This window comes from Gouania willdenowi, chromosome 15, assembly GCF_900634775.1.
Source record: "Gouania willdenowi chromosome 15, fGouWil2.1, whole genome shotgun sequence".
In the NCBI taxonomy this organism is placed as follows: domain Eukaryota; kingdom Metazoa; phylum Chordata; class Actinopteri; order Blenniiformes; family Gobiesocidae; genus Gouania; species Gouania willdenowi.
The window spans coordinates 22047411-22073735 of NC_041058.1; the positions used below are offsets into that span (position 1 = coordinate 22047411).

General features: G+C 40.0%; 1 protein-coding gene across 1 annotated transcript in view; it reads right to left on the bottom strand.

The window, feature by feature from the left end:
- The window catches only part of lyst (lysosomal trafficking regulator), a 64820-nt gene that overhangs the window by 12948 nt on the left and 25547 nt on the right, over nt 1-26325 (bottom strand). Inside the window, exons 7-32 of the mRNA XM_028468100.1 lie at nt 24794-25712; nt 24535-24696; nt 20702-20858; nt 19054-19259; nt 18888-18954; nt 15556-15665; nt 14649-15018; nt 14413-14569; nt 14133-14306; nt 13132-13292; nt 11615-11805; nt 10813-11058; nt 9914-10087; nt 9249-9398; nt 8159-8296; nt 7880-8078; nt 7661-7789; nt 4969-5596; nt 4679-4859; nt 3832-4001; nt 3514-3744; nt 3201-3367; nt 2237-2389; nt 1484-1675; nt 1178-1389; nt 893-1102 (exon numbers count right to left, since the gene is read on the bottom strand). Of these exons, the coding sequence (XP_028323901.1) occupies nt 893-1102; nt 1178-1389; nt 1484-1675; nt 2237-2389; nt 3201-3367; nt 3514-3744; nt 3832-4001; nt 4679-4859; nt 4969-5596; nt 7661-7789; nt 7880-8078; nt 8159-8296; nt 9249-9398; nt 9914-10087; nt 10813-11058; nt 11615-11805; nt 13132-13292; nt 14133-14306; nt 14413-14569; nt 14649-15018; nt 15556-15665; nt 18888-18954; nt 19054-19259; nt 20702-20858; nt 24535-24696; nt 24794-25712 (5854 nt within the window). The remainder of the gene's footprint in view (nt 1-892; nt 1103-1177; nt 1390-1483; nt 1676-2236; nt 2390-3200; nt 3368-3513; nt 3745-3831; nt 4002-4678; nt 4860-4968; nt 5597-7660; nt 7790-7879; nt 8079-8158; nt 8297-9248; nt 9399-9913; nt 10088-10812; nt 11059-11614; nt 11806-13131; nt 13293-14132; nt 14307-14412; nt 14570-14648; nt 15019-15555; nt 15666-18887; nt 18955-19053; nt 19260-20701; nt 20859-24534; nt 24697-24793; nt 25713-26325) is intronic.

The following is a 26325-nucleotide window of genomic DNA, read 5'->3' on the forward strand; positions in this document are numbered from 1 at the left end:
TGATTTAAGACATAAGTCAAAACTGAACCGTTATTATAATAGATGCTACACAGAAAGCTAACACAAGAGAAAGGTTATGTTTTATGGGGTTATTTATTAAAGACTCAGTAATAGTGATTAATAACTGAACTTTAGTAATTTAAAAAGTAATCGTAATTTACTTTCAGGGAGAAATATTAATTGTAATTTTATTTGCAATTGGAAAAAATGCTGGTCACCGTAATCGTAATGGAATTGGAATTGAAAAATGTAACTGACCCATGTAATGCAATATTCATTGTAACGTCAGAGAAAGAGTTTTCCAGGGTTATCCAATAAATTCAATAACTGCATATGTCGAAGTTTTTACAATCTCAGATTATTTGTCCTATTTCAGGTTACAATACATTACAGTTTTGTTTATAAGTGGACATAAAAGCACAATTCAAAGTACATTTCCTGAAAAAAGTCGTCAGAATAAATTAAACCTTAAAGGTATTGTGGACGATGTTTAAAAAAGAAACGCCCTCTCCACATTTTGAAAAAAAACGCGCACGCGCAACACGCCTACGTGTGCGGGAGAGCATGCACGGGCCCCGTTTTCCTCGTGCACAGCTCTGTTTACAAGTTGGTGTGGACATCGGTCATACAAGCTTACCTTACAAAAGAAGATTTGCACTTTTCCCAATATGTCAGACTCGCCACTGGTAAGTGAAAATCCATTTTCAAAGGACCCGGTGCGCACCGGGCACGAGCACGTACGACGGCCTTTCGTAAACATGATTGACAATTAGGAGGACCAATAGTCTTGATGATCCACCCGGAAGCTAAACATCGTCTACAATACCTTTAACATAGTATTTCAAAAACAGAAGACAAAATGAACTTGAATTATTATAGTCTTTAGATTCACCTCCAAACCAGGGCTGAGGCTCTCCTTAAGGATATCCAGGTGTCTCGAATCAAACACAAACTCCAGTGCCTCCTTCCTGTCTGACAGTAGACGTGCTGGGCTCAGCGTGTGGACCAACAAACGCCCGATTTGAACTCGAAAAGTGTCCCGACATGACCAGAGGATCCTTCGCCACTGTTGATGTGGAGTCCCTCCACGGCCTGTGCTGCCCTGTCGACCGCAATCACCATGTCAGTAATTTTCAACCTAGATATTCAGAAAGCTTTTCAATCACTGTTAAAGTACCAGGCTGATTTTGATCCCGTCCGTCATGACTTTCAGGATGTCTTTCTGAAAACTTTTCTTGTTGGCTGGAGGCAGAGTGAAGGGAGTCGGAGAATTGGGCAAAGAGCCAGAGAAAGCCTCTTCGTGGAGTTGGTCTCCTGGATCTGGTGTAAAAAGCTGCTGGTCTGGAGAGTCCGGAATACTTAGCAGGTCAAACAGATCCTGGCTCACGTCTGGAACAGGATAAAACAGAACAGAAGAGTTGTCCATGTGTTGCACTGTGATGATTAGATGAAAGTTTGATTAAAAAACGAGCAGGAGGTTTACCGTAATAAATGAGTCTGTTGACAGCAAGGACCACGAGCCTCTGCAGTCGTTGGACAAACTCACTTTCACTAGCACGGATGGGGTTTTCCTGGCTCATCCTCCTCTGCATCATTTGGTTGAGCTCGTCGCTAGCTACAGAGCGCATTCGCATCAGGAGAGAGTCGGTCTGTGCTAGAGAAAACCGTCTCCGTCCTACAGGCACATGGATAGTTGTAACATTAGCTATAAAAGATCAATTTAGTGAGACAAGGGTTATTCAATCATTCTAAAAGAGAATAGGATCGCTTTGATTAAAATCTCTCTTGTGCTAAAGTGCCGAACAGTGATGTTGTTACGCGGCCAAACATGCACACACACGCACAAACAAAGCACCAGTAGCATGCCGACAGTACTGGGCAGATTATTAAACGCCGCAAGATGATGCACTGCAAAATACAGGAGACATGCCCCCAGGGTATGAAGGATGTTCTCCGCTGTGGACCGTAGTCCCAGCTACCTGCGTCACAGTGGAGCATGTAGGATGGAGCTCCGGAGGGGGAGGGGACAGGGGAGTCCTGGGACAAGAAGCTGAATGGGGTGAAGGAGGGGATCTGGCCATAGGAGCAGTAATGCTGTCGGGGAATGCGGGGAATAATGGAGTCTTTCATGGCAATGGAACCTTTGGATCGGGATGAGGACAGTGTCAAAAACAGACACGCGTCTCAGGCGAAGAACATCACCAGGAAGGATTTCACATCAGCTCACAGCTCTCACCTGCGATGCTCTTGCGTTTCTGATGGATGGCGTGATGCGGGGAACTAGGAGTGTTAACCGAACTGCTCAGCTTCTGAGGCTCCTGATTGGCTGTCGTCTTGATGAACTCGATCGCTGACTGAAGAACACGGAACTGCAAAGCCACGGCCATTTCTGAGAAACACAAAGACAAAGACAAAAGAGATTTGTCTTAGATTTGACCTGGTGCTGCAGCTCAGTGACTCAATTTTAATGAAAAAAGGGAAAAATGTCAAACTTAACAAGTTTTAGGAAATAGTGTTCACAGCAGAAAAGACATGAGGAATCTGCTGAGTGTAAGATTAACAAAAAAAAACCCATAACCAGACAGAGACAAAAAAAAAAAAAAAATGATTCCCTCAATATATATTTCCTCTAAAACAATGGTTCCCAAACAGGGGTACAGGAGCACATTGCAGGGGGTACTTGGAAAGATTGTATTACTATTGCTGAATAAAATACTATATTTTCTTATAATTTATTGAAACAGGATTATTTTATGTCGTAGAGGCCATTTTATCACACCATATTTACTTACTACTGAAGTAATCACATAAAAGCAGCATGATAATTTTTAATAAATAAATACATTCCACTTGAAATTCCACTCATTGTTTTGAATTTGTAGATTAAGCCTTAGGGAACCAATGTTCAAGATATAGTTTGGGGTTTACAAGAGCCCGATGTTCCACAAAAAAAAAGCATATGTAATTATGAAGAGGGTAGTTATGATATGAAGAGGGGGTTACATATGATTTGACAAAAATGCAAAGGGGTACACGGGACAAGAACCACTGCTCTATAACAAGAATAAACAACAATTTCAGAGAACTATAAAACAGCCCTATCGGACGGGACAGCTTGATGTCACCCACAAATCCAAAATAAAACAATGGCAGCGCTGATGTTTTCCACACGTATATTGAACCTCAAACTCAGCTCTCACCCTGTGTGCGACGCAGTTTGCTGGTCTGCATGAAACCCAGCAGGGTAATCAAGTCCTCAATAATACGAAAGTACTGAGACCCTGAGGAGCTGCAGGAGTGAATCGTCACGGCGACCAACATCTGCTGGATGTCACACACCAAGAGCTTGTAGTCGTTGAGGGGAATCCTGCAGGACAGAAGCAGTGGAAGTCAGTCTGTCACACATGGATCCCAGATCAATAAGCAGCAGCAGGAGGTTTATTTATTTTAATCTCAGTTCAGAGATTATACACAAAACCAATCAACGTGAGCAGAAGTGTGCATCGTCTATACCCGTTCTCCATGCCGTTGAGGGTGGAGAGGGTGTTAAAGAGGACGTAGAGCAGTCCATGATCCAGCAGGATGTCAGCTAGCTTAGGGCAGGCGTTGACCAGCTGCAGCAGCATGCACAGGATGTTGTGAACTAAAGAGTTCTCATACAAAGAGTTCTCAATAAGACCCAACACTGGGATGATGCAGCGCTTCCTAAAAGGGGAGATAGTTTCCATTTCCTCCAAGTCCAGGCTGGGAGAAAAATAGAGACAACATGATGCTACATGAATTAAATACTGTATGTGTGTCAGCTATTGTTCATGGCTGGTAGAGACTTACTCTTCTTCCAGGCCCACAGGCCGTCCAAACAGCATCTCCAGGAAGCATTCCAGGAGCCCCTGACTGCCTTGGTGGATGTACAGCTGGTTAGCCAGCAGAGAGAAGCCATGGTTCTTCAGGAACTTCTCCTTTTGGTCCTTGAGTGCTCGACTGAAGTAAGCGTCTAGCAGCTATAGAGGGAGGAGCACAACACATTAGAATTTAAAAACCACGTGTTATTACATATGTACTGGGAAAATCCTCATCCCTTTAATTTAGTTATGGCTTTATTATAATGAGTTTGATTTCATTTGGCCGATAAATGTTGGTTTTCATATCTAATCTATACTGTGTTACTCTTGTTTGTTATCCAACATGCTTACTCCCACTACTGTTAAATATCTAAGAAGTCATAATACTAATAATGGTTTGTGTGCTTTGCTTACACAAATATACAACAAATGATGAGAACCAAAATGATTAGAAAAGTAGAAAAAAAATCTTGTTTAGGATGAGGAAAACTGCACTCAAAATCTTGCTTAATTTAAAGCTTGTAATGTAATATTTCTGCTCATATTGTAAGTGGGGAAAAACATAATATCTAAAAAAAAAAAAAAACCATTAAACATTAGAAATGAAAATTTTAAAAGCAGACTGTAGACTCAGATTGACACCATTGTAATGTGTTGAAGCCAATTGCACCACTACACATTTTAAGGTTGTTGTGTGTCTAGACTGGATGTGGAGTTAAAAATGTACATTTGGGTTCAAATTGATGTAAATCCATTTGTTTCATTTTAATTTGGATAACATGTATGTGCAACTTGTGAGAAAGGTAGTGAAGAAGCACCTTCAGTGGTAAACCAACCTTCATGACTCCTTGTTGGATAAGTGGAGATGAATGGTTGACCAGCACAATGAGAGCTTCAGGCTGGATGAGTTTGTCCATCACCTCCTCAAGCATAAGATCAGGCAACAGCAGCAACACACCCCTCAGTAGATCATAGAGACCACAGCAGATCAGCACCAGGCAGTCCTCTGTGCTGGACCTAAGGAACACAATCATAAATATAAAACTGGATCTTTGTGACAAACGGTTTAACTTCCAAACTATAAATATCTGATTACTATTACATTAGGAGAATGGTGATTTCACACCTTTCATTGGACTCTGTCTTGCTGCGTGTTCTTTCACAGCCTGGTGAGTAGGTGTAACTCTCCCAGTCCTCGGGCATGGAGCCCCGCTCAGCAGCACTGGGCCATCGGCCAATGGCCAGTGTTCCATTGGGAGCTGGAAATGCCAGACCCAGGCTGGCCAGGTTACTGTGACTCCTCTGGAAGGACTGGATGCCTTTCAGACTGTCTGGGCGGCGAGGCGCCTCCTCACTGGTCCAATCAAACCTGTCCTCAGACTCTGCCACTCCCACGCTGCCCTCGGCCAAACTGTCCACCTCTGCTGTCTCGTCCTTGTCCTCCTCCACGCTGATAGCTGGGGTGCGCAGTGCTGCTCCCTCACTTACATCTTTGGAGTCACAGATGGTGTTTGCTGATTCACAGCTGCTCAGAAGTTGCTCGTCACATCCTCCTTTCTTCAGTGTCTCTGTGCTGCCGAGGGCCTGCTGAGCCGTAAAGGAGACGCTGTCTCGCTCTCCTGCTTCCTTTGAGCTGCCGTGTACAAGTCGAGGAGTGAGCAGAGGGGAGGAGTAGGGAGAGGGTGCTTGACTGGGGGGACGCAGCGACTGATCATCTCCTCTATGTTCAGGGGACAGAGCGTGGTGATGATGGCCTGAAGTGAAGAACAAAATAATTCTGTATTATAAACCTCTTGAATCTTTAGATAAAAGCTGGAATCAACACAAACTGTAGTTTGGTGAACTTTTATCACTGTAACAGGGATAAAGCAATTTACCAAATAAAGGCACTAAGTGAGTTTGGATCCCAGGGACCCCAACTCACCCCATCGCTAATGCATCATCGGTACAAAATCGATACAGTAATTTGGCTCTATGAAAATAAATCAATAAATATTAAAAAATAACAAAAACTGAAATAACAACAAATCTGACCTAAACATGAACATGTGCCTTTTACAGCAAACTAAAGAGCAAATTAAGCAGGGGAGATAATAACAAAATCCTGAGTCTTCATTTGTTGACATGTTCCATTCTGGACTGGGCAGCAATTAGGCACACTTTTCCTACTTATTATTTTTTGTATCTGCAACTAGTTAACTAGTGCTTATTTTCCCTTCACTAGTAAGTTAGTACACACTTTTACCATCACTAATTCATTAGTGCTGTGGCAAATAGCTTTATTAGTAGATATCTTAATTTTACTAGTTCATAAACATGTTGGGTCCACCTAGTTTACTAGTAAAAAAGGCTTAAACTAGTGAGCATGCTTACTAGTTCACTAGTTTAAGCCTTTTTGCAAGTAAACTTTTAAGCCTCCAAGTAACATAGAATTGTATCACTTGTTAACTAGAGACCTTAATCTATGTTTGACAAGCTAACATAATTCACTAGTGAACTTGTGTGTTTTTGACATCCTTCATATCAAGGATACATCAGCTAGTCTGACTACAGGTGGGAGACAGACCGGCTGGTGTCCTGGTGCAGCCAGAACAACCTGGAGCTCAACGCTTTAAAGACAGTGGAGATGATAGCAGACTTCAGGAAGAACCCAGCCCCCCTCACCCCCCTCACCCTGGGAGACTCTACAGTGAGCTCTGTGGAGTACTTCTGCTTCCTGGGGACCATCATCACTCAGGACCTCAAGTGGGAGCTGAACATCAGCTCCCTTATCAAAAAAGCTCAGCAGAGGATGTACTTCCTGCGGCAGCTGAAGAAGTTCAGTCTGCCAACAAAGATGATGGTGAACTTCTACAGCTCCATCATCCAGTCCATCCTCTGCTCCTCCATCACCATCTGGTACGCAGCAGCTACGGCCAAGGACAAGGCCAGACTGCAGCCTATCATCCACTCTGCAGAGAAGGTCATCGGCTGAAATCTGCCCTCCCTCCAGGACCTGTACGCCTTCAGGATTTTGAGGCGTGCAGGAAAGATTGTGGCCGACCCCTCCCACCCCGGTCATAAACTGATTCAATACCTCCCTTCTGGAAGGAGGTTTCGGTTCATCAAGACCAGAACCTCCAGACACAAAAACAGCTTCTTTCCCTCTGCCACCATCCACATGAACACACCCCAAGTCACCCACTGAACCCCCCCACCCCCCCCACCCGATCACCACCTCCATGATGACATTATCTGCTGCACTGTATATATATATTTATCCTATTTATCCTTTATTCTCTATCTATCCTTTATTTATCCCTCATCCTTTATATTTATCATTATTATTATTATTATTGTTGCTGGGTTGTTCTTTGTTTTTTTATTTTTTTTTGTTGTTTGTTTTGTGCACCAACTACCAAGACAAATTCCTTGTACTGTCCTTAAAACTGTACAATGCCATTAAAAACATTTCTGATTCTGATTACTCACTGATCTTTCCATACACTCCTGAGGGATGTCAACAACTTCACGTTGTGCAGCTCTTCAAGCACTCCTCTGATTGGTCATTGCAAAGATGAATGTGCCATCACATTACAGCTCGCTTTTATCTCCTTAAACGCCCCACACAGCGCAAATGCATCCCCTCGCGCAAAATGTGGCCCCCCCATGGAAGATGATGCCTTAGGCACAGCGCATGTTCTGCGTGTAGGAAGCAGTGTGTTATATTTAAATGATCAGGTGAGGTAAAAATGAAACTTTAAAGTGGTTCAGCTCAGAAAATGTTTCTAATTTCCTGCAGGTGTGCATGGCACTGCCTGTTGTTAGTGCAGTGTTACCGTCTTGAGGAGCATCAGTGAAAACAGTCGGGGAGAGAGACATCACAGAGCTGCAGGCAGACTTTCCTCCACTGTTAGAGTGCCTGAGGTACATGATGGACTGCACCTTCTCCTGGTACAACTTCCCATCTGGTAAACAAATATCCAAAGCAAAAGAGAACATTAAGCCGAAGCTGCTCAGACCCAGAATAACTGTGTTAGTGTGTGCTGCATCTTCACCTATGTGTAGAGAGAAGTAAAAGCTGGACGGAGTGTGGCACACGTAAGTGTTGGTCGGGGGGTGAACGGCCAGCAGAAACTTATAGATTAGTTTTAGCAAGTCCATGTCTGGAGGCGACCCCAGAACCTCCTGAATGATTTTGATGAATGACAAACACACTTCTTGTGGGATCGCGGTCAGGTGCTCGTCCCGATGCTCCTTAAAAAAAAAACACCATTTATTTCATTACCTCCCATTGGAACAGCAGCAAAGAACACAGTCCAGTGATCAGGACCTACCTGGAGCACCTGGCAGGTGAGCAGGAAACGGTGTACCACCTCAGCCTTGAGCAGCTGGCGGATGTTGAACATCTGATGTGGGTGGTGGACTCTGATGAGGATTTCTAAGGCAGTGAGGAGGGTTTCCCACACACCACACTAACAGAAACAACAGGAAACAAAACAATGAACAAGAGATCTTTATCTGATGGTGCCACAATCCAGTATTAGAAGGAAAGGCAGATTTAAAAAATAGCAGCTGTTTTTAACTAGACTCGAGACCAGGAACGGGCAACTGTTATCACAGCGGGGCCACAAAAAAGTGATTGTCTGACCTGAATGCCACAATCTGAGCATTAACACAGGAAAGAAAAAAGGATTTTGTCATTGTTTGTTGTCTTTTTGTGTCGTTTTTAGTCATTATGTGTGTTTTTGGAGTCATTTTGTGTATTAATTTGTCATTTTGAGAATTTCTGCCAATTCCTAATATATGTTTTTGTTATTTCTTGTGGGTTATGTTTGCATTTTGTTTATTTTCAATCTGTGCCATTTTTCAGTTTTTCAGTATTTTTGTCGTTTTGGATATTTTTTCTGTCATTTTGTGTAATCTTGTTAGCATTGTGTGTTTCTTAACTGTCATTTTGTATATGTGCTGGTGTTTTGTGAGTTTAGGTGGTTGTTTTGTGTGTCTATGTATTTTTGAAATCTTTTTTTGTGTTTTTGTTGTTGCTTTGTGTATTTTAGTTGACATTCTGTGCATTTTGCTGTTTTTGGAGTTATTTAGTGTATTATGTTATATTACTTCAAATTTCTTGAATTAAAATTTTTGGTGGATTTATGTTGGGGGCCACACAGAATTAGACTGGGGGCCACATTATGCCCCGGGCCGCCAGTTGCCCATGCTTCTCTAGACTGACAACACTACCAATCACTGTATGCGTCCACTCTTTTTTTTTTTTTTTTTAGAACTTACATTATTAAAACTAAGTCAACACTAAATTTGTTTATAATAGCTCTACTATGTAGTTGATTTACTTCTGGGCATAAACTACTGCAAACAATTTTGTATTTTTTTTCCGAACGTGACTCGCTTTGCACTTCACATTTTTACCTCAGCCTTGGCCCAGATCTTCCAGTCTAAAAGAACGTCTGATAGAAGCTTGATGTCTTGCACCACGGCCACTGACTCTGTGTCCAAGCGGAACTGATCATTGTCTCCCAGAATCAGAATGGGTGCACTGCAACAGCCATCAAGTAAAGTCTGGAATAACACAAGCAGAATACATTTTAAAATTGTAGGTTGCTAATCGTAATAACTATAACAATAATAATTGCATAATACTATATCAACAAAACAGGTGCTGCTGCAGAACGCAAGACAAAGGAGAGCATAAATTAAATTTCCATGAAATCCTAGAGCGATTTTTACACAAGTAAAACTAATGATAGTAAATAAAGCCACAATTTGTATAACTCCAGAATGCAATGGAAAATCTCTCTTGCAGTGCTTTATATCTCACACATTATAAGGCTGATGCTTGCCGATTTTGCGAGTTATCAAAGGTCCAGTTTGACTCAGCAGTAGCTCAGAGTTCCACTGAGTCAGACAGAGCACGACACAGCTCAATTACAGATAGAAGCAGAGGGCCGAGGAACAGCAGGGCCAACGGCACCGAGTCCGAGAGCAACCGCTGAGATCAGATTAATGCCCACTGTGAATGTGTTTCACTGCTTAGGTCTGCAGAAAAAGTAGAAAGACTTCAAACTGAAACTCACTTTCAGCATATGATACCCGACGATGCATTTGGACTTGATGAGAACCTGGTGGATCATTGAGTAACCATGGTAACAGTCCATTTCATGGATACGATGTTGGTTGAACTTGGATAAAGAGAGAAGTACTCTGAGGGCCAGAGCCTGCGTCTTCTCACAGTCGCTCAGCTCCACCGTCTGGACACCACACAGGTCGAAATGAAAAGAATCAATGAATTTAGAAAGAAAAAAACGCAGGTTTATCATAGTTCTTCAATCTTTCATCTCAATAAATTATGCTAAAAATGTCTTTAAGGTTTACTGTGTGATCTTTAGCTTTCTTGTAAAATAAAACATGACCGAATAGGAATATTAATTCAGTAAAACTAAAAACATGCAAATAAGATCATACACATTGTTTTCTTAATTTAGATACATAATTTCTTACATTTATTATGTAATTCTATCATTATTTATTCATACATACTTTGTGTTTATATAGTGAAAAAAATGACAACGATTCTCAACTGGTGGGTCGGGACCCAAAAGTGGGTCGCGGCAGCTGGTCAAAAATAAATAAATACTTAATGACTCTCATGCTGGACTTGTCTTTGATTTTGAAATAAACTTTTATTTTGACAGGCATGTTGTGAAATGCATGTTGCACAGGAAAATATATAGGTTTATGTTTTTTTAAATAAAAAGATTATATATGTTTTAACAGCTATTTTTGAAAAAGTAAATTTGTTTGAGTAAATAAAAAAAAAAGTGGGTCGCGATTTAATGACCGTGGCAAAATGTGGGTCCCAGGCTGAGACCAGTGGAGAACCAGTGCTTTAGAAATATTTATTTGTAAAATGTCTGGAATCCTGTGTGTTCTAATTTAAGGAAATGGTTTATATATGAATGGTGCTTAATCCCACCTGTGCAAAAAGGAAAACAAAGTTTCCTGTCCCTCCTATCTTGTGCAGGATGCTCTGCAGGCCATGGGTTTCAGTGGGCAGCAAAGCTTTGAGAGTGTTGGACTCCAGGGAAACACTCTGCACCTCTTTGGAGCTGAAGGGCCGCTGGGTCACCACAGTCTTAGCCTGAACTTTCAGCCTGATTACAGGCTCATAGATGGTGTAGAGTCTTGGACTGATGGGGGCATAAACCACTGCCAAACTCTCCTGCAAAAAAAGCAATGTAATAGAAGGGTTTTTGGCAGGGAGGAGGCAACATTTTCTTGCAGCTGTAACTATTTAAAACATTACTGATTAAAAAAGAAAAGAGCCAACTTGCAGAGATTTGGCTTGACTGGATTTTCTGTAGCAAGCAAATCATTTATTATTCTTGTATTACTCTTTTCTCCTTTTATTTATCAGTAAAGCAATAATCAACAAAGCATTGGGACCCATGATAGGCCAACAATTCTCATTCAAGCTGACAGTGTTGGAACTAGCTTTTTCCATTTAGAGAATAAATAGTTCCTACTGTGCTGTATCATTAATGACAGCTAATTTGAATAGAGCAGGACTCAAACACCGTGAAATGAAACAATATATGAGACATAGAAGAGATTAGCTATGCTTACTGGGCGTCTAAAAAACAACCATAAGAACACCTGTCGAGCAGTAATGGGGTAATATAAAATCACAATGACAATGATATATTTTTTTGCATACTTCATAGCTTATAAACCTGATTTTGTTGATAGAAAAATAAAAAATGCACAGTAACACTTACAACTAGCGTAGCGGTGTCCACATCCTTGCTCTTCATCAGGATTTCTCTCACGTGTTCACATCTCAGAGATTCCTGTGTGACAAATTTGGAGAAAGTCCTACTTGGCTTGCCATACTTGCAGGGCATGATGGAGGACAGGTCTGGCCCGCTGGTGTACAAGTAGAGCGCCTCCTCGGATCCTATTCTAGATCCTGACACAGGAAAACCAAGCAGTTACCGTCATTTACAAAGGAAAACCTGGAGCTTGCGAAGATAACGCCATTATCCACGTTAGTAAATCTGCACCAAAGCCTTGTGGATTAGAAGAATTTTAATAATTATTTCATATATTATCCTGCCTTCAAAGAGCATAGAGAGAAGACCAGACTTAAACCCATAAGTCACTTGTGTCAAATTCAAGGCCCGGGGGCCAAATCCGGCCGTTTAGAGCACCCAATTCGGCTGCGGCAGCAAGCAAAAAAGTCACAGAAACCATATATCTCCAAATTAATACACAAATTTAATGAAACTCCCCAATATTAACATTTTCCCCATGCTTATATTACAAGATGGCAGTCATTTTTAATCTCAAATTATTAAAAGACTTCTTAATTTTATCAAAATCTTGCAAGTTTCTTCAAATTATTACATAAAATTTCCCCAAATTACATAAAATTTGGTCACAAAATCAAATAACATAAAAGTGAAAATCCTGTAGCAACTGACATCTGTTACTTATTGCTTTGATATTATCAGTGCCATACGTATTTTATAGTTTATTTACATGTGGAAGTGCAAAATAGAGCACAATAATGATTAAATTACTCATTTTCCTGGCTAAAATCTGCAGCCCACTTAAAATAAACTGCTCCATATTTGGCCCCTGACCTAAAATGAGTTTGACACCCCTGCTATAAGTTAATAATCAACATTTCTCTATGATCACATTGTAAATACGCTTGCAGTGATAAAACTGTCATCCTGGTGGTATTAGGCACCTTGATGTTTTTGTTCTTGTTTTGGTTGAAACTTTCTAAAATCCCAACAATATTAATAAACACGCACTACCTTTTAGTGTGTTTACATCACTGGGTTCTGCCGTTTGAGTGATTAATTTTGCTGTGCCCTGGGATAGTGCGATTACTGCCAAAATGCCCACCATGCTCAGGAAGCAGGGTTAGTGTAGTGTGAAAGCACCAGAAAAATCAGTTGGGTTCACAAGTTAACCTTGCATAGAAGCAAGCCATTCCCAGCCAATTAAAGACAACAAGAGCTGTATTCAGTCAGCCTCCGGAAAGAATCCGGAGAATTCACAGCGTGCAAACCATCACACCTCAGCTCGCACAGCTCGATACAGTTAAATAACAGAGACACTCTTTTAAAAAAATACAAGCATCATAAATCATTTATGTACACAAGTGTAAATAGACTGTAATCAAAATTAGTAAATTTCTATAAAAGGTCAAAATGTAGTGATTCTTTACACGATCATGTGGGATCTTATGGACAAGGTCAGGAATTACCAGGAAGATGCGTACCATTAAAAAGAAGGACAGTGCCCATGCTCCAGCGTTCGGAATGCCTTTGCAGATCCTCAGAGGACGGTACACAGTGGCCCAGCATGCAGAAGGTCTTGTTGCTGTCAGACGACAAACTCGACTTTCTGGGTAAGGTGTAGTCCAAAGAAACTTCACATTTCCTTTAAATGAAAAAAAGCAATTATCAAACGATATATTCAACTGGCCAGGGTTTGGGTCAATTATATTTGTAATCACGTAATTGATAATTAATTACAATTGTTGCATAATTATAATCGTAATTGTAATTTTAAGAATCTGTCACCAGAATCGTAATTGAATTGGAACTGAGTTAAGATAACTGACTCTGTAATTAGTAATTACCATGGGAATTCAATAAAAGCTTTCAATTACACTTTAATTAAAAGCAAAACAGGTCTATGGCTTACACATAAGTACTTAACAAATATCTAAATATGTTTCATATTAAGTTTTCCCCACTACCTGTCAGTGAATTTTCACACTCATACAGATGGTAAGAGTTAGAAGAGCTAGGATATAATACAAGTATTTTTGAATAGGGACAATACAATTATATAGAGTAACATTACTGTGAATGTAACTGATGTTTTGTACAAAGAGTTTAAAATTATTACTAAATTACAACTCTTGCCACTAGATGGGCTTTAACGTAAAATATTATAATAAATGCACTAAATTGTAAAAGTAAAGATGCTATCACGACATTGTACACGCACAAAAAAGGCATACAATAAACGCTATATGAATGAATGTTAGTAAATATGTAATTGAACTTAGCAATTGAGAACATAATTGTAATTGAATTTCAGAAATAAAAATAATTGTAATTTATTTGTATTTGGAAAAAAATGCAGGTCATCGTAATCATAGTTGAATTGTAATTGAACATGGATAATTTAAAACACAATTGTAATTAAAAAATGTAATTGACCGATACAACACAAACAGCTTCCAGTCAGTCAGGCACGTATTTTCCTCACCTAATGCCACACACCCAGATGACCACACGGCCATGGATGTTCTTCTTGCCCTCTGGCTGCTGGCTGTAGGTGAGACTGAGATGCTGCCACTGGCCGCCTCCGAGCAGCCCCTCACCAGAGTCCGCCTGAGCCAGAAGTCCTGCTTTCATCTCATCATTTGGATCAATACAAATTCTGCAGCAAAAGACCAATAAAATCCCTCACAAACTTTAAATACTGAACGAATAGCAGGACTTTTATTTAACACATCATTAGGACTCAAGTCTATACTTGACCTCACCTGAATGTTAGAGAACCTTTACACAAGTCGGCCCACATTTGAAGCATCAGTGCTTTGGAGCCCATGGACAGAATATGAATGAGGCCTTCCTCTACTAATCTTGTCCCAGCTTGGGATGAGCCGTGCTGTGTTTCAGCAGCGGGAATGTCATTTTCTCCTGAATCAAAGAGAGAGAAAATCTGAAAATAAGTTCATTGGTATTCGTGCAGCACGCTACAAAATGATCAGTTCTCTACCTTTGTCTCTGTCCACATCTTTCTCCTCCTGTTCTGCCACTCTTAACCACATTGAGGCACTGAAGCCACTCGCCATATGGGGCCAGCAATTCTGCCCTACCAGGGGTAAGTGCAGGGGTGCGATGTGCCAGGGAGAAGAACGGAGGTGGTTTGGTCGGAGGTCTGAGTCACCGTCTCTGCGCCCAGGAGACAGTTTACCCTTCCACAGCAAACCAACACTTTTCCCTCCAGGGGGGCAGCTCTGCTTGGAGCCTGGGGTGAAACCTCCAGAAGTTGAAGCACTGAGGATGATTGGGAAGGTCAGGAAGTGCAACGGCTCCACATTCATGTTGGCTTCAATGATTTGTAGGAGCCCCTGTAGTAAAATCTCCTGTAGAACAACAAAAAAAAGATGTTAGAACCACAGCTATTATGTCTTATTTTGAGATATGCATTCATAAAAATATATTTCTAAACTTGTTACACTATAAAGTGATGATACTGAAAAAACTGTTCATGCAAAAAAACATGAAAGCAACTAACAGTAACAAATGAGACCCTTTGTTACAAACAAAAAACTCAGGTCACAGGTTTATCTATTCACACAGTTAGAAATAGGCTTTTATTCCTTTGAGAAACACATTTCCTTTGCAGACTAATAACTAACAAGGTTTGCTACAGGCATCCACTTATACACAGACTTGTGTTAATAAGATACTTCAACACATCTCCTCTGTGTAAAGGTGCCATATGTGATGCGTTGATGAGGTAGAACAAGCACAAGGTTTAAAAAAAAAAAAAAAAAAAAAAGAGAATGTGTGACAGAGAGGAGGACTTACAGATAAGTTCTAGTTAAAAGGAAAAAAACAAACACATGAAGACAGTGAGCATGTCAGTGTCAGAGTGACATGCGTGGTTGAGTATTTACAGTGGGCGGAGTCTTCTCCAGGAAAAGACGAATCAATAAAGCCAGCTCCTCTGCCGTGATACGTTGCTTCACCATGGCAACAAGCAGGTTGACGAGCACAGTCTGGCAATCTACATGTGGACCAACAAAGAGCAGGGCATGTCAACAGATTTCACTGATTTGGGTTTGCACCAGAACACAAAACGTCAAGGATAAAAAACTGCACCACTCATTATGAATCCTAAATAATAATCTTTAAGTACGGGTGGGAATCTCAGAATACCTTCCAATATGATGTGATACACGGTTCACTCTAATAATATCGCGATGCAATAACGCTAAGACAATCATTATATTGCAAGACAATCACACAACGATACATGGCAATATCGGCCTCAAAGATAAAAATTCACTCCGATTTAGGGTCAGTTTTATATAATTCAACACAGACTGAGATGAAACACTGAATAAAGTGCATAAAGTCAAGGTTTAATGCCTTTTAATATTTTGCTCAGGAGAAAACATGCATAGTTGTCACAATAACATTGCATTACATGCCGTGTTGACCTATAACGACAAATGCAGACATGGGAATATAAAAAAGATGTTAAGCAAAAGCATATCGATTATCGTTTTTTGTGGAAGGACGACGATGATCACCATATTTTTTTTAATCCCACCCCTAGAAGATAATATATATATAAAAAACACAATTTTTTTTTTAAATAATTTTTTTTAAATTGGTTGAAGAATGGTTAAAGCCAATAGACTCAGAAGTTAGAGGAAATGTGTTATCTCCCCCCACCTTATTTTTAACATAATTCAATGAACTTTTAAAAGTTAAACGTGCATTGTTGTGTAATGTTTTCAGGACATGTTAAATATGTAACACTAAATACTTTTTAAAACCATGATCAATTTAAATAAGTCAGAAACCTCCAACTTCAAATAGTACTCGGTACAATTTCCTATAAACTTGCAGCTCTTTGTACAATTATATACATGTGTGTGATTAACCATATAAAACTCGGGGCTCATGGTATCGATTAGTAATTTTCCAAGTACTGTAATTAAATGACACAAACAGCTGAAAGAGGCTTAAAACTAAATCAGCAAAAACAAGCCAAACTCTCAGGAATTAAAAAAAATGTGAATGTTATTCAAATTTATGTCATTTGATTTTAAAGCAGACAACTGTGTTGTTCAAGCTTGACAACGTTTGTAGACACAATAGTAGGACAAATACATTTTAGAATAACAACACATCATGTAAAAATTGGAATTCGGTCATTATCGGCCAATTGACATAAGCCAATTAAATCTGATCTAATGCCGGAAGATTTTCTACTTGGGTAAGTTGTTGACAAAAGGCCATGTGACCCAAATACAATCAAAAACATAGGCACTGGGAGCAGAAAAAATGGCAGCAGGGAAGATTTTTTTTTCACTAATTCACTATGCAATCGTAAAGCATGACAAAAGTTATTTGGAAGTTTGGGTCTAAATTTTTGCAATACATTCTTCTGTTTACAACCCCTGGCAAAAATGATGGAATCACCTGTCTTGGAAAATCAGTTGTTTAATTTTGTAGAAAAAAAGTAGATCACAACCATGACACAAAACTGAAGTCATTTAAAATGGCAACTTTCTGGCTTTAAGAAACGCTAAAAGAAATTAAGAAAAAAAAATAGTAGTCAACATTTGCTTTCTTAGATCAATCAGAGGAAAAAAAAATATGGAATCACTCAGTTCTGAGGAAAAAAAATTATGGAATCATGAAAAACAACAGACAAAAAAAACACTACAACGCATCACTAGTACGTTGTTGCACCACCTCTGGCATTTATAACAGCTTGTAGTCTCTGAGGCATGGACTTATTGAGTGACCAACAGTACTCTTCAACAATCCGGCTCCAACTTTCTCTGACTGCTGTTGCCAGATCAGCTTTTCAGGATGGAGCCTCGTCACGGACCATTTTCTTCAATTTCCACCACAGATTTTCAATTGGATTGAAATCTGGACTATTTGCAGAGGTCATGACATTGACCCCACGTGTCTTTCTTCAAGGAAAGTTTTCACAGGTTTTGCTCTATGGCAAGAAGCATTATCATCTTGATAAATGATCTCATCATCCCCAAACATCCTTTCAATTGAGGGGATAAGAAAAGTGTTCAAAATGTCAACATAAACTTGTGCATTTATTGAAGATGTAATGGCTGCCATCTCCCCAGTGCCTTTACCTGACATGCAGCCCCACATCATCAATGACTGTGGAAATGTACGTTTTCTTCAGGCAGTCATTTTCATAAATCTCAATGGAACGGCACCAAACAAAAGTTCCAGCATCATCATCTTGCCCAATGCAGATTCGTGATTCATCACTGAATATGACTTTCATCCAGTCCACGATTGCTTTTCTTTAGTCCATTGTAACCTTGTTCTTTTCTGTTTAGGTGTTAATGATAGCTTTAGTTTAGCTTATTTGAATGTGAATCCCATTCCCTTTAGGGGGTTTCTTACAGTTCGGTCAGACGTTGACTCCAGTTTCCGCCCATTTGTTCCTCATTGGTTTTGCTGTGTATTTTCTGTTTTCAAGACATATTGGTTTAAGTTTTCTGTCTTGACGCTTTGATGTCTTCCTTCGTTTACCAGTATGCTTGCCTTTTACAACCTTCCCATGTTGTTTGTACTTGGTCCAGATTTTAGACACACCTGACTGTGAACAACCGACATCTTTTGCAACATTCCGTGATGATTTACCTTCTTTAAGAAGTTTGATAATCCTCTCCTTTGTTTCAACTGACATCTCTCATGTTGGAGTTATGATTCATGTTAATCTGCTTTGTGCAACAGCATTCCAAGGTGTGAGCACTCCTTTTTAACTGCAGAATAATGAGCAGATTTAATCTGATGCAGGTGTTAGTTTTGGAAATGAAAACTTACAGAGTGAATCCATAATTTTTCCCTCAGAACTGAGTGATTCCATAATTTTTTTCCCTCTGCTTGATCTAAGAAAGCCATTGTTATTGATTACCACATTTTTTTTTCTTTATTTCCTTTAGTGTTTCTTAAAGCGAGAACTTTGCCATTTTAAATGAGTTTTGTGGAATGTCTGTGATCTACTTTTTTTCTACAAAATGTCAGGGGTTGTATTTACTAAGCAAAACATCATTCACACTTAAACATTTGGACAGAGCTGTATATTTTAGTTTAGCTTATGGTGCAGATGTTCACAAGATTCATGAGAACTGCAGTTTAAGATATGATCCAAAATTGTGAAAATATTTTAAAATCAACATTAACATCATGCATTATCTTCTGATCAATGGCAAAACCAGAACAAAGGACAAACCTGTGAAGGCGGGGTCTGTTTGACTGAGGATGTTGTGAAAGCCAGACAGAATGATTTTGACTCCTCCCTTTAGAGAGAGAGAAGAAGATGGTCAGTTCTCAGCATCAATCAACAGCTAAACTGGCAGTTAGAGCTGAGCACATTGAGCTTAATGTGCAAGTCTGACCTGGTCATAGAGCAAGGCAGCATTGTGGCGGTTGGCATGTATAGTGCCAAGCAGGCTGTGAAAGACGTGACTCAGAACCTCCGGGTCCGGGGAGCCGGACGCAAGAAGCTGTAGCTCCATCGTGCAGATCTCTGGGAAAAGCAGCTCTCCACGCCGGGCCACGTCCGCCACAAACTCACATAACGCAGCAGACTCCACCTTTGCTCCTACGGGTACCACCAAACACACCAGGAGAAAAATCAGAGTCACAACAACATGCATATACGTAAATACTGTCGCTGCTCCAATGCACACGTCAGCACAGAGAAAGACGTTGGCAGCACGGGTTGGCTCAACGGTTCTATGAACGACAGGCATTCCCGTCCTTCAGGTCCAACGGTCCATCATGAAGGCAGCTCATAAAAATGAATTAGCCTCAGTGCTGTGCTCTGCGTCACAGCAGGACTGGACTTCCCGCATGATTTACAGGAGAGAAGCCCAGCAGGCTCCCACATTTCTTCTAGGACCTCCTTTGATTAATGAAGCCTGCTGCTCTCCCTATGCACACTATCCACTATCTCATACACAACATGAAGGAAAAGCATACAAATAATCATTTGGTTTGCTTTAATGCACATTTAAACATACTTTAAGCTTATTTTGTTCTCTGGTTAAAAATAAAAAAAGGATCTTTTCTTTTCTTTTATTGGAAATGAATGCTTTCTTTAACTTTCACAGTAAAACCCCAAATACACTACACAGGAAATGTGAATGCTTATTGTGAACATGGAAATACCGTAAATATAGCCACAACTGTTAAAAAACTGAACATTTACATCCTTAAACAATAACTTCAAACCAGAGACAAAAAAAAAAACCTTTAACACGGTGAGTCATTAAAAAAAAATGTCCTTTGAAAATAATTTAGTGATGAGGACTAGGGAGATATTAACGGTAACAAACAACTATCACTGCACTGATTATGCATTTGTTAAATCTGAGTTCAGAATTAAAAGAATTCCAGAAGTTAAAAAAAATCTCTCCTCGGTGGAGCCTTTAGGTCACAAGGCTCAGCTCATGATGCCCGTGGTTGTAGCATATTAAACAATGACTCCATTCTGAAGGGATGAAAGTGAAAACCAGGTCATTCTTAAACAACAAAACCAGAGGAAAGAAAAAGTTGATGCAAAAGGCTCTAAACCAATTTCTGTCATGTCACACACACGCAAGTAAAACTAACCACTGATTGCTAAATATCCTCCTCTGTATGCCAAATAAGGATGTTACATTTACTCAACATGTTGACTGAATGACATTTAAAATGGCATTCAACATTAAATCTTTGTGCGCCTGTGAGTAAATGCAAGACAATGAATCATCTTTTTCAAAAAATTTTTAAAAAACATTCACCAGTGGGAAACGTAAAATTTCCCAAGCCCAAAAGTTAGCAGGCTTAGAGGTTGTGACTAACACATGACCCTTAAATCCATCAAGTTCAGTCAGCTGACATTTATAGTAAAGAAAACACAAACACTGAGGAGGTTGGAGACCACACGAGACAAAAAGATTAATGGATTCCCTTTTAAGAGAACAATGAGTTCTAGAAAGACGAATGACTAATAATATGCAAAGTAAAGTGTGGAAGTAAACAGATGTGCACTTGACCTACCCTCTTCCTGCTTGGCCATATCCTCAGGGTTGCTTTCACTATCGGCGTCGTAGCCCTCCTCCTCCCCCAAGGGCCTGATGCCACCGGTCTGCGACTCGTCAACCTCCTCCGATAGATCGCCTGCTGGGGCCGCCCCCTCTGACAACACCTGGAGCTTCTGGTGTTGGAGAGAGTAGAAAAACAAATGCAAAACAGAGATGGGAGAGAAAAGGTAAAATAAAATCAGACATTAGCCAACCCAGGATCAGTGCCTCAAAACACAATAAAAATCATTTTGTTTCGTGAAACATTATCCAGTATTGATTTTAGATAAAGTTTTATTTGTGTTACTCAAACAGACAAAGCAGACGTCCTCCCACAAATAATGAATGCAAAATGAAAAGAAAAAAGTCAACTATTGGTATTGGGACAAATCAGCTGACATACAAAGAGTTCACATGGCCCAGTACTTTGACGTGAAAAGTCAGTCATTCGATGAGCATCAAGGCAAACACACTTTCACACACACACACACATTTAACTAAACAGTCAAACTTGAAACTATTTAGGGGTTAAAAAAGACTTACTGTAACACAAAGCTCTAGTCCTGTCATGGTGAGATCAGGCAGCTACGACTAAAAGTTTAACATCAATAATCCAGTTCATTGGGCAAACTTTGCGGTGGATGACTTATGATCGCTTGCAGCACACACTGGTGATGGTTAGATGAACATTACACCCTGCTGGGCTTGCAAAGTAAGCTCTTGGAAGTATTTACATAGAAAAGTGTTACATAAAGGCTAAATCCTGCTCTGTTCAAACCAGCTTAGTCAGAAAGGCATTTTAAGACTTCAGGAAAACACTTTTAAAGCTGCAAGAACAGAGACACCGAAGGCAGGTGCCCAGTAACTTTAGAATCAGAATCAGAATCAACTTTATTGGCCATGTAATGTATGTTATACACACAAGGAATTTGACTTGGGAGCAAGAAGGGTAGATATTTTGATATACAAACAACCACACACACACACACATTCATTTCCTGGAACAAATAAAAAGCAGTAGCACGCAGCCATATATGGTTCACTTAATATTTCAGTGAGCTCACAGTGATCGTATCACCATCAAAAAGAGCAGAGTTGCTGTGAGTGTAACACTTTAATTTACATACGTCTTTGGGACAAATGTCGTCATTTTATTGATAGAATAAAGTAATGAGTTCATTTAAACACATATTACCCTCACGTGCACAAGTTATTAAAATAAAATACCTGTTGTATATGTGGCTACTTTCACCAGAGTTTTGTACTGAAGCTTTGTTGTAAATCAAGCATTTAGCAACATATAATTAGTGGAAGGACCACTGTAATTATCATTTAGCCTGTATACCAGTTATCTTTGCCTTGCTAATACTTGCCGTTACCACATTCCACAAAGTCCGGTTGGTTTCTGGTCACATGTGCGTGATTAATAACTATATCATAACTAAATTTTCTAGTTCATACAACTGGATGACAAACTTGGAGACATTTCGCTATTTTACTGGAACTCGCTAAAATCCAAGATATGAAAAAGGAGGAACAAAGACTCAGAAAAAAAAAGGCAGCAAAAAGCATTAATAGGCGAAAGAAGTAAATAACTACAAATATTGATCCTCCATTGTTTTTACAAATGTGGCCTAAAACCTTTGAAATGTCCTTATTGGAAGATCTATGCCTAACAAAACGCATACTTTTGCACCATATTTGTTTTATTAACTTTTTAAAATGAGGCTACTTTACCGTTTTCAAGTCTCTGCGCCGCCATGTTGAAATGACGTCATTGATGACGTGAATCGCCCCTTTTAGCCCATTGAGTTCTATAGGATTTGAAGCATTCAGGATCATTTAGCAGCTTTTTCAGTCAAAATTACAACTTGTGCTGCTTTGGGTTGCTCTAAAAATCAGGAAAAGTTAAAAAAGTCAATGTAAACCTCTTTTGTTTACTGAAATTTGATAACCAAAAACTGTGACCCAAAACAATATGTGACCGCAGGGGGCGAGAGTTTCAACTTTGCTGTTTCGTAGACGGCAGGAAGATGTAAATACAGGCAACCAGGATAGACTCACTGTTGCTACTGAAAAAGCTGCTAAATGATCCAGAATGCTTCATGGACTGAAGGGGGCGAGTTGCGTCATCAATGACGTCATTTCAACATGTAGTCCCATTTTAAAAAGTTAATAAAACCAATATGGTGCAAAATAAAGCATTTTGTTAGGCATAGATCGCTTAATAAGGACATTTCAAAGGTTTTAGCCACATTTGTAAAAACAGTGGAGGATCCATTTAAGGCACACCTGAGGATCAAAACAGCAACAAACAACAAATACCACAACCTTCAACTACTGGATGTTGCAAGTTCCCAACTACGGATGTGACGACTACCCATTTTCATGATTAATTGCAGTATAAAACTTTACGATTAGTGAATAGTAATGTTTTCTTTATATCGTCAATTTTGAATGTATTGTCTGAACCATATTGGTGGTAAATTAGTGCAACTCGCCCAGAATGAAAACTAGGTTTCCATTTTCTCATTCACCGACACCTTCAGGTCAAACCTGGAAGTACCAATTGTTGCAGAATCCTTCACAAAAATAATCGTAAAATCAGGATTATTTCTCTCAATCATACTATGAAGATCTAAAATGGTGACGTCCCTATTACAACCATTTGGTAATGGCAACAAATGCACTACCAGTACTTCAAACATTCAGTGACTAACCAACAATGACTACCATTGTTAAATGTAAACAGTTTGTGGGTATTAGGCAGCTTTTGGAGTGAGAAAAGGGAGGCGATCAAGCTACTTTTATAATTTCTGTGTGATTGGGAACTACCTTTTATCATCTTACACAAATATCAGCGTATGTAAACAGAGTGCTGCCTATATGACATGGTATTTGTTTAATAGTTACCTCAAACTTCTGGTGGAACATGATTAAAACACAACGTACACCAATTCCTTAAATGTTGGAAGATTCTAAATACATTTATACTTTTCTCTTAATGTTTGCCTTGTTTTCTGGTGGGCCTGTACCAAGTATGTAATGGTCCTGATCTGACCAGAACCGTGACCACTGATGAATTGCCATTTTTAAAAAACAATAGGAATTGTATTCAGACACAGGAAACAAATTTACCTTTAAATAATGCAGCAAAGGTAATTTGAAAACTGTAGCAGCATTCTTACTGTAACATACATACAATAAACAAAAAGAGCTGTTCTAAATTATATATTATACAGTTCATTACAAACAAAGTAAATAGGCAACTTAACTACTATAGTGCTTTTAAAATATCAGTTAATAAAATTGAAATTGGTGTAACGTACCATTCAGACAATTATTGAAAATGTATGCATCGATTATCGATTACTATGTCTGGATGACGATGCATCACTATTTCTCCCACCCCTGGTGTGAACACACACAGTTGAACTGTGACTTAATACTGCACAAAGCAGCTATTGCCTACATCAACTATGAACTAGATGGCTCCGATACTACAAGCAATACTGCTCCGACTGCCCTCTTTTACAATAACTCAAACTTTGTATTACCATTCTTGCTTGCTAGCATGTTTCCCATATTTACTTATTGATGCAGCCGGGTGTGGCAATACGGTAACATAACAGAGATGCAACTCAATCTCTATGAGATAAAGGTTGTACAAGTGCTCACCAATATGCAAACAAAGACTCCTAAAACATTTTGCAAAGAATTTGATAGTGGGGACTGAACAAAAAATGCACCTTATGATCAGTAGTAATTCTTAGTAGTATGACCCACAGGCAGTTTGGAAGCAGGACTCACCCTATCAGGCTTCTCCTCAGGGGGGTCAGGGCAGGTGGTTATCTCAGCCAGGGCCACTCTCAGGAGAGAGTCAAACAGTGGTAATGCAAGTTCAGAGTTCACCATCCCTGAGCGGGCAAGCTGGTCTCTCACCTCAAACAAGGTCTCCTCTACAGACTGCAGCTGTACAGAGCACAGACACAAGAGAGTAATCTGGGGCTAAAGTAAACGCACTTCTTCAGCGAATAATTGGACAGCATGATACACATTGTTGACGCACCTGATAAGAGAGCTCAGGCTCTATCCTCTGCAGAGCGGAGTTTGCACTGTGCAAACAAATAGCCAGCAAAGCCTCCAGCAGACGGATACTTTGGAGTTGCCATTCTTCCTCCAGCTTCTTTGTCGGGTCCTTGGTTTTTCCTTCAGTTAAATCATGAGATGATTCCTCAGGTCCAGGGACAGAAATGGCAGCTGAGGTCTCAGGACTGCCTTTAGCTTTACCATCCCTCTTCTTCTTTGCTTTTCCATCTTTGGCTTTGCATGAAAGTTTCTGTATTACCATTGCCATGAGCCGAAGGCAGACATCAAGTCCTCCTAGTCTGAAGAACTGCCTCTGGAAAAGGGGACTGGTAAGGTAGATCCACCGACACACTGACCAAACATCTGCAGCGCGTCGAACCTGCTCCTTAGATGGTAGAGCAACGCAGTCAGGAGACAGATAAGGCAAACGCCCGCCCAGAGGTTCACTCGCCGTGCTGTCATAACCAGATGTGTCTTCAGAGTCATTGGCCGAGTCCCTGTCAGAATCAGCGTCTTTGCTGACGCAGAGGAACGCCACACAAAGAAAAAGGTTGACAACATGGAGGTGGTTCTCTGTTCGGCTGCGGCCAGGTCCGCGGCAATGACCACTACGGCTCTTATGAGAAGGATACGCCTCCTTCAGGCCTTCATAGAACTTACTGAGGCTCTGTGGCCCCTCTCCAACCACTCTGGAGCCCAGTTCATCAGTCAATCCCAGAATAGCATCGCTTTCTTCACCTTCTGCATTGTCCAGCTCGTGAAGCACCCGACCGTCACGCTGATGTCCAATTATTAGAGTCTCAAAAACCTTTAGAGCCAAAGAGCGTGTCTGGTCCAAGTAGACGAGCTCTGTCACTTGGTTAAGCCCGTTACAGCTCATGAAAAGGTCTCTGATCACTCTGTAACACAACATTTTAGAAAACAAACGGATTAAAAAGAACACTAAACACAGTGGAATGTTTAGTCACTAAAGGCATAGCAGACACGTTAACTAACTGAAAGCAAGATTCCAGTCATTTTTATCATCACACATGATTCGTTAATTTAATATGAAATGATTCCATTAAAGCCGGATCTCTCCGGAATGAACCGTGACAGACGTTCAATAGAAGTTTTAAGTTTAAATTAAACATAAAATTGAACTTTCTTGGACTGTTAAGCTTTATGATTGCTGATTCAAATCATGTATTCAACCTCCCCTTAATCTAAATTAATGCAGAGCTGAAAAATGTTATGTTTTCAGGAAATCTGTCATTGGTTGTTCAAAAGTCCGTCAGTAGGAGTTACCATTAATCTGCAGATTATCTTCACTTTTTCATGCTGAAAACTAAGAAGTGTTGCAAGCTTTGGAAGCTTGACCGAGACAAATTACTCATGTGATCCTTAAACAGTTTACTGAACAACCACAGAAGGTGTGAGGTATTGGATGTTTCTTCAGTTGAATGACCTACAGTCAAAATCAAAATTTCTACATATCATGGCTTTAAAAGCATCAACTCAGTGGGGACCTTC